At 38.7% G+C, this 9,591-nt stretch overlaps 1 protein-coding gene across 1 annotated transcript; it reads left to right on the forward strand.

Moving 5' to 3' along the window:
* The first annotated feature begins 4,655 nt into the window (after positions 1-4,655).
* On the forward strand, positions 4,656-7,329 carry LOC137946385 (coniferyl alcohol acyltransferase-like). The gene is made up of 2 exons (XM_068792652.1): positions 4,656-5,206; positions 6,188-7,329. The coding sequence occupies exons 1-2, from the start codon at positions 4,790-4,792 to the stop codon at positions 7,220-7,222; spliced, it is 1,452 nt and encodes a 483-aa protein (XP_068648753.1). The 5' UTR covers positions 4,656-4,789; the 3' UTR covers positions 7,223-7,329.
* Positions 7,330-9,591: the final 2,262 nt, after the last annotated feature.

Consider the following 9,591-nt stretch of genomic DNA (forward strand, 5'->3'; position numbering starts at 1 on the left):
AAGACTGGGAGTTTTGCTTGACCATACTTCATAAGGTGTTTTACAACCGACTTTGAAGGCACTCTATTAGAGATATAGGTAGTTATTAATAGTACCTCACCCCAAAAGGATATTGGTAAATTTGCAAGTGCCATCATAGATCTTACCATCTCTAGTAAGGTTCAATTTCTCCTTTCAGCAGTACTGTTCTGTTCAGGTGTATAAGGCATGCTAAACATATGGATAATCCCGTTTGACTTGCAAAATTCAGAGAACAACTCTGAACAATACTCTCCACCTCTGTCGGTGTGCAATGTTTTGATCTTTCTTCCTGTGGTATTTTCTACCTCCAATTTGAAGGTTTTGAAATAATCTAAGGCCTCATTTTTTCTATACAATAAATATACTCTTCCATATCTTGAGAAATCATCTATAAATGTGATAAAATACGAATGATTATTACGAGTATTCACATTCATAGGTCCACATATATCAGAATGAATAATATCCAAAACATGAGAACTTCTTGAGCCTTTGGATGGAAATGGTATCTTTGTCATTTTCCCATATATACAACACTAGCAAATAGGAAAATCATTATGTGAAAGATTTTTCAATAATCCTTGTGTCAAAAGTCTTGTAATTTTATCCTTGTTTATATGCCCTAGTCATAAATGCGACAAATACAATTCATTTTCTTTAATATCCGAAGAAGTAAAAACATTGAACACCATATTTCCACTAAGTTGCAATTGATATAGACCAAAATTTTGAAAACCTCTCAAAATAACTTTATCATCTTGTAACATAAGAAACTTTCCACTTCCAAAGTAAAATGTAAATCTAAGTTTCTCAAGACAAGATACAGATAATAGATTTCTTCTCATAGAAGGAGCATAAAGACAATCTTCTAAATAAAAAAAACTTATTATCAACAAGCTTTAGCCGGTAAGTTCCCATCCCTTCCACAATGGCCTTTTCATCATTTCCCATGTAAATAAAGTTTGTTCTGTCCTCAATCTTTTTTAGCTCCTTGAAGCCCTGCAACTCATTCGATACATGAATAGTTGCACCAGAATCAGCCCACCAACTAAAAGGTTTGATATAAATAGTACAAGTTTCAAGAGATAAGGACTCACTAGTGTTCTCCTGTTGCCCTTCTTGCATGGTTTTTAAAGCCCTACAATACTTCTTTATATGTCCTGGCTTATTACAGAAGAAGCATACACGTTGATTTGCATGTACTTCAACCCTTTGTTGATTGACCTTTTTGTCCTTGAAGTTTTGAAATCGGAAGTTTTTTCCCTTCTTCTTAAAATTCTTCTTCTTCGGCTTCAAAACTATGTTAGCGCTAGGTGAAGGTTTATCTAACTTAATACTTGGATCGAGTCTATCGGACTGGTGGTCGATCATATTAACCAAATCAAATATAGTCCACTTTGTCTTGGACAAAGAATAAAAATCTTGAATATATTTGAAAGATTTGGGTAAAGAGTTGATAATGGTGACCACTTTAGTTTCTTCATCCATTGGTCTACCATGATATTGTAACTCATCTGCCATAGCAAGCATGTCATTTACATGTTTTCTCACATCAACATTTTCTGCGCATTTGGCACGAGTGAACTTTTGCCATAAGTTATTGATGTGAGTAGACGACTTTTTACCATATTTAGCCTCAATCTGGTCGAGAATCTCTTTTGTAGTGGGGACATGAAAATAAATCATCAAGAGAGTCTCACTTAGAGTCCCAAGAATATGTGACCTAGAAATTTCATTAGCATTATCCCATTCCTTGAATTTTCTAAGGTCTTTCTTATACTGTTTCAAATTATCGGGGTAGTTTATTTGGGAAGGTCTTTGAGGAGGAGTATCCACTTTGATAATCTTATCAAACCTATAGCCTCGTAGCATTAAGTCAACCCGTTGTGACCAGTTCACATAATTAGTCCCATCAAGTACATTTTTTTTAGGGACTCAGCAAAATTATGTCCACTACTAGATATTCCTGTCATCTAGAAAATATTTCAATATATGGGAGAACATACATAATTATACAATCATTTAAGCCATCTAGTACTCCCACTTACCCTTTGGGGATTCATGAGAGTTACTAGGCAAATCATTCCACACATAATAAACAAACAACAATATATCAAACAAACAAACAAACAAACAAATAAATTAATTCATACTTACCCTTTGGGGATTCATATGAATTAATTTATAATATACTAATCTAATTATACAACTCGCATTACCCTTTGGGGATTTTGCAAATTATATAATGAAATTAATTTTCACATAAAATGCATAAATATATAACAAGGCTTGCAATAAGACAAATTATAAGTACTTCAAGAAATTATAACAAAGAAATAATTACACAACAACAACTAAACCAATTAGATGTAAACTATTTATAAAATATCAACATATAAATCTTCATACCTATAGTCTTGGATCTCAAATAGCCAAATAAATTCCAAATAACATGAAAATTCCATTAAAAATAAAATTTTGGGTCAAAACTCCTCTTAAAACACATTTTGGCTCGTTATATTAGCAACATCCGGTTTGGTTCTTGGTTCTAGGTCATTGCCGACCCAAACCGCACAAGCCTATACATTGGCAAGCCTGCACCAGCAGGCCCGTGCATTGGCAGCCCCGCACCAGCAGGCCCGGTTACGACGCTAGAACCAAATAAGCCTAAACTAAGTTTATTTCCATTAATAAATAAATAGCCAAAAATCCAAAAAACTATGGAAAAAATATAGAAAATTCGAATCTATCTCTATGATACCAGCAGAGGCATTATTCACTTGTATTTGTTAGACTTGATGTCTAATAATAATAAAATAAACATCATAGAAATAGATATTAAATCCTCCATAATTCCATTATCATGTAAGCCATACATATATCATAGAATTGAAATAAGAAGAATAAAGAGAGCGTACCTTTCATCTTAAAGAATATAAATAGAACTTGAAGTGGAAAAGATAACCTTTGATAATTCATTTACAAGTGATAAGCTTGCTCCCGTTCAGCTAGACTGGGTGTGCAAATAGCCTTAGCCTCACTTGTAAGACCATGGAGGAATTTATAGATTTCCAAAGGGTGTGACACTAATGACTATTCAAAAAGATACATCCCCTAAGGAGAGATAGATCTCCTTATGCCCAAGGGATGTGTCCAGTCAATGCACCCAATGAATCTAGTTCTACAAGGGGATGTGCTGGTCATTATTTCCTGTACTGAACATCCAATGATAAAGTATCTAGAAGTGGGCCGTATGCCACTAAAATCATGATAATTTTATTTTATAAATAATATATTTGAAACCATAATTCCAACATATGTCAACTGAAGAACAAGTAATGTTCATAATTTAAAACTTTAATCTATCACTTCCTCACTCAACCGATCTATTTTGAAACATTTCCAAATACAGGATACGGCGTCCGTTCTCATCGAAGCTGAACCACAAGCTTCGTGGTCAAAGAAATGTTTGGCGGATAGTTCTCATTTTATTATGAGCAAGGCGAATCAAATACGATGATGGCGATCCCTAAACAGCCCTGGGTCTTAAAAAAGGTAAGCTGATAGATAAATATCACTGATGCCCTTCGTGAATGTTGTGATTCACGAGAGAGAGAGAGCGAGAGAGAGAGAAAGGTTTGGCAGATAGTTCTCATTTTATTATGAGCAAGGCGAATCAAGTACGATGATGTCGGCGATCCCTAAACAGCCCTGGGTCTTACAAAAGGTAGGCAGATAGATAAATATCACTGATGCCCTTCGTGAATGTTGTGATTCACGAGAGAGAGAGAGAGAGAGAGAGAGAGAGAGAGAGAGAGAGAGACGATGACGACGACGATCCTCCATTGTTTGCCTCATCAAAGCAAAACCCAGAAATGGAGTCGTTCAGTGGCTATTTTGATAGTAATTAAGCTTGTACTTCACTCATCTTACTAAAATCTCATGTGGTTTAGCTCACCCGCTCAACACAGTACTCGCATTCACCACATTAACCTTGGCGATTCTTTATAAACAGTTCTATTAGTTTTCAAATGAGTTGTTTTTCAATTCGTTTCCTCTTCGAATTGACCTGAATAAACAAACTATAATATTGTAAATCAATATAAGCAAATCGCAGCTCTCGTGTTAGACCTAGTAAATAATATCACTTAATTGTTATGGGAGTTGATAGATCTTGCGATTAGTGAGCCGTTCATTCATGATTCTGTCTCAACGTGGCTTCTGAAACCTCAAGCTGTTGCCGAATGTTTCTTGGAAGATGAGGTATCCGTTAAGGCCAATTGTTTAGGATTTCATTGCGTTTACATAGGAAATTTATGTGATTAGAGAAGTATGAAAGATTGCATGGAATGGGTTGGTCTGCAATCGATCTGCATGGCTGGGCTGAGAGCTGAAGCCATGTTTTTTTAAAACTTTTCTTGGTTTTATCGTCTCCAATAGGGAGCTTCTGACGGAAGGCATGTAGCTTTCCGAGGTCAAAATTATTCATCCATTCTAATCTGATCTGGACTCGGAAAAAACAAACGACCTCAGCTCTTGACCGTAATTTTGTATCAGTTTTCAGCTGAATGAATCCTATAAAGCACCCTCATTACCTCTCTAATCCTCGCTCAGAGCTGCAGCCTTCACTACCATTCTCATCACCGTCCTTCTTCTTCTTCTCCTCTCTCTCTCCCTCTCTCTCTCTCTCAACTCTCAGTCTCCGCTCAGCTGTTATAGCTTTGGGGTCTACTATCTCCGTTTGACCTCTCTTTCTTCGATTACAATCATGGTAGTGGGAAACTCATATATGACAGTGAAAAAGAACAAGGTGGTTGCGGCAATGCTGCCATTGCAAGACCACTGGCTGCCTTTATCAAACCTCGACTTGCTTCTGCCGCCCATAGACGTCGGGGTTTTCTTCTGTTACCAGAAACCGGCGAAACTCGCCCATGTCTCCTTCTCCTCCTTAGTTAGTACTCTCAAAACGTCTCTCGCTCAGGTGCTTGTCTCTTTCTACGCTTTCGCTGGCGAGATCGTCACCAACTCTGAGGGCGAGCCGGAGCTGCTCTGCAATAACCTCGGAGTAGATTTTATTGAAGCTTTCGCCGATATCGAGCTCCGGGAGCTCGACCTGTATAATCCGGACGCGAGCGTCGAGGGAAAGCTCGTTCCCAAGAAGACGGACGGGGTGCTCTGCGTTCAGGTATAACTAAACAGTTTCATTTTCGTTCTTTGTCGGTTGAGGGAGAAGAATCACCGTTCTTGATTTCGTTTATGGTGGATCCCATCTAACAAATTAACTTCAGACTTGAGACAGCCAACTATAATGATAGAGATAGAGATAACTAGGGATTGAATTCCTAATTACCTACAATCTATCTGTGTAATTCTATAAATAGTTTACACCTGATCAATAATAATCACAACAATATTATTCTACATTCCTATATTTTATATGGTATCAGAGCTTCCGATCAATTAATCAGAATCAGTCTGTTGTCGTTGGAAATCCTTATCAGAAATCGCCTCCGTAGCTGTAGCTCATTAGCGCCGCCCATACTTGGTATTTTCTCTCCCTTACTCCATGAACTCTCTTCGGAGGTAATTTTGAAAAAAAAAAAAAATTGTCGCCCCCGCTCAGCCCGACATCCCTGTCGTCGTTACCCTACTGCCACTGCCATCCGCTCTGCCGGCAACTCTCTTGCCAGTGCAGCACCATAATCTTTCTTGGCCGACAGCGCCGACCGCCCCTAACCTGCTGCCCGATAATATTATTCTTCATTCATATATTCTATAAAATCTTCCCGTTCTTCCTATTTGTCGTTTTCAAACTAATTTTGTGGGATTTATAAAAACATTAGCAGTTTCTGATGAGTAATAAACTCATAAAATGGGTCCAAAATCTGGTCTTTTTGGAAACCTCTTCTGCTAATAATAAACTCAAGATATTTTATGACAAGTTCTTCTGGTTTTCTAGATATTTTATGACAAGTTCTTCTGGTTTTCTAGTTTTGCATTTTCACTGGCGGAAAAGGGGTTCAGAGCATAATGGAAATGCGGTCAACGTCACTGTACGTAATAGTCATGCAAATAGACTAGATGCAACAAAAATTATTTGGATTTCTGCTTTTTTGGTTTTATACACGTTTTAGTTTTATGTTTGGTGATGATTTTGCACGATCAGGCAACAGAGTTGCGATGCGGGGGCATAGTGGTGGGATGCACATTCGATCACCGGATCGCCGACGCGTACTCTGCAAACATGTTCTTCGTCGCCTGGGCAGAGACGGCGCAATCAAAATCCATCTCCGTCCACCCTTCCTTCCGCCGCTCCATGCTCAACTCTCGCCATCCTGGCTTCTACGACGCCAGCATGGACGATATGTATGTACCCGTTTCCTCCCTTCCTCCACCGGAGCTTCCCAAGCGGGGAGCTGACTACACCATCAGCCGCATCTATTACGTGACGGCCGAAGATCTGGCCCACCTTCAGGCCATCGCCAGCGCCGAAGGATACAGGAGGAGCAAGCTCGAGTCTCTCAGCGCTTACCTTTGGCAGGTCGTCGCCAAGGCCTCCGTCCGGGAAAGCCACAAGAGATGCAAAATGGGAATTGTGGTGGACGGCCGGACGAGACTGGGCGAAGACGAGTCCATGTCGAACTACTTTGGCAACGTGCTGTCGATTCCTTTCGGAGAAAGGAGGGCGAAGGAGCTGACGGAGAAGTCGTTGAGCTGGACGGCGGACGTGGTGCACGAGTTTCTGGAGAAGGCCGTTAACAAAGAGCACTTCTTGGAGCTGATAGACTGGGTGGAGGAGCAACGGCCGAAGCCGGCGATGGCCAAGATATACTGCAAAGGGAGCGAGGACGGGCCGGCGTTCGTGATGTCGTCGGGGCAGAGGTTTCCGGTGAGGAAGGTGGATTTTGGGTGGGGGAAGCCGGTGATGGGTTCATATCACTTCCCCTGGGGCGGGGATTCGGGCTATGTGATGCCCATGCCGAGCGCGAGAGGGAACGGGGACTGGCTGGTGTACGCCCACATGATGAAGGAGCAGTTGGAGCTCTTGGAGGCGGAAGCCGGTGGTTTGTTCCGGCGATTCACGGCGAAGCATCTCAACATCCATGAGGATGGCTCTAAATTACTGTTTCAGAAGTCTGAAACTTTCATGTTGATTTCTTCTTCACAGGTTTCAATGCATCTCTCTGATGATTTTAAGTAAACGTTGAATGCTAATAGTTATGTACGGTACCTCCCACTTTGGGGGGCGTTAGTCTACGATGAAGTGAAATAAATTCTCCCCGCATTATATAGTTTATAAAAAAATGGAGTTAGTGTAGAAAGAATTGAATTGAAGTAAGATTACACCATTTCATTTTCTCAGGCAAAAACGGGGGAAAATTGATTCTTACCTATTTTATGAATCATCAACTTTCCTCGCGTGGTGTGCGTTGCTTCTGCCCCCTCAAAGAAAAAATTTCTCCTCATTCTCCTCTCCCTCTCCCTCGGCCTTCGTCTCCTGACGATTTTTTTGCCCTATCTTCTTCCCCCACCCCTGTCAGCCTTCCTCCCTCTCGACCTCAGTCGTAGAGCACGGGAGGCCGAGCCTCTGTTGCAGAGCCTCTCGGCCTCCCCCTCTTCCCCCCCCCCCCCCTGTCGGCCTTCCTCCCTCCTCTCGGCTTCCCGCCTTCTCTTCTCTCTCGATCTCCCTCTTTTCTCCCTCTCGGCGTACTGTCGGAGGGTCGCCTCCGTTGCCGTTGCCCGTTGGCCCGCCGCTGAGGAAGACAACACGCGGGAAGACGATGTTTAATTTTTCCTAAGTTAGGAAAAATTAAACTATCGTCATAATTGGTTTAATTATCCAATTAATTAAACCATTAGTTTTTCATTTTTTGTTAATATATTATTAATTAATAATATGTAAAATATATATTATGTTATTGATAAATTAATATATTTATTTATTTATTATGTATTTTATATTTTGTATTAAAATAGTGAGTTTTAATTTTAAACTATATCTTATGTTATTACAAAATAAATTATTTTTATTATATTCACTTATGTTATTTTTAACTTTTTTATTTATTTTAAATAATTTATTCTAGTCACACGTAATTATTATATTAATTTATAATAAACTGTAATCATTTATTGGTTTAATTATCCAATTGCTATAATTAATTAAAACATTAGGTTTATTTATTATATTCTCTGATGTTATTTTTAATTTTTTTATTAATTTTGTATAATTTATTTTAGTCACACTTAATTATTATTTTAATTTATAATAAACTATATCATTAAATAATATAATATAATTTTTCATTAATTAGGATATTAATATATTCTTATACTACACGTTAAATCACATATAAGTGTAGTAACCACGTTTATTTTGGTTAATTATATGTTTAAGTATATGTTCTATTTAAGTATATTATAAAAGGTTACTCATTCTCTTCTTTATATCATATTTTTCATTTGGGGGCACTAACAATGGAATCTGTTTTCTAGCCACTCGAACTCGTCTACACTAACACCCAAACATGAGTTGAAGTTGAATCAATTCAAGTTCATTGTGGACTAACCCCTCCTGAATTTGATAGGGGGGGGAGTAATAGATGTTGAATGTTCATAGTTATATACCTTACCTCCCACTGAATTTGATAAGGGGCTTAGTCAACTTGACGCACAAGATGAATTTCAACCGCATTACTCAGTTCATCTCCTGATGTTAAGCACCACCTTTCAAGTCATGTAGATGACTAAGATGAATCCAAAAATCATTTCCACGATTTAATTTCGGGAATTTGGTTTATGCAGTATATTACGAATCATCCAGATGAAGCAGACGCTACGCTTTGAACCCTCATCGATTTTTTTTTTGTTTGGGTCTCTCTCTCTCTCCCTCCCTCTTTCGATCTCCTCCTTCTTTCGTCACTTCTTTCTCCTCGAATTTTTTCCTCCATCTCTCTGCAACCATCTCCCTTCTCCCTCTCTCTCCTTTGCACTCGCTCTGCCTCTCGGCCTCCTGCTCGCTTCTCTCTCTCTCTCCTATCCCTCTCGGCCTCCCTCTCTTCTCCCTATCACTACTCTTTTTTCCCCCAAAATTCCTTTTGATTTCGTTCGATTTCCTCCATTTCAATTTCGATTTTCTTCGAATTTCGATATTTTGGCATTGATTTATTCTATTCTTCTTCGATTTCCCCATTCGGCTTTGACTTCACCCTTCAACTTCGATTTTCCCCAAATTTCAGAAGGTAAACCTAAACCCTAATTTTTTCAATTAATTTTAGTGATATATTTAATTTAATTTTAATTTTTGTGCGTAATTTGTATTGATTTTATTTGATTAATTTAGTGTTATATTTTATTTTATTTTAATTCTTTTTTAAAGATCTATGTTGTGTTCCAAGCTTTTTGGTTTAAGAATGCTGGAGAAACTGGCTTTGAACCAGCCAGTTTATGACACCACAGAAATGCTGGGAAAAAGCATTGTCACATTTGCAAGAGGTATTGCATGTTTCATCTCTTCAGCCTTTCTGAAGAAATGGTTGAGAGTTTCTTTGTCGTATGGGTGCAAACCGT

Source organism: Aristolochia californica, unplaced genomic scaffold (assembly GCF_029961685.1).
Source record: "Aristolochia californica isolate CCGP_79_NKW_82.1479 unplaced genomic scaffold, dmAriCali1.0.hap1 SCAF_12, whole genome shotgun sequence".
Lineage (NCBI taxonomy): Eukaryota > Viridiplantae > Streptophyta > Magnoliopsida > Piperales > Aristolochiaceae > Aristolochia > Aristolochia californica.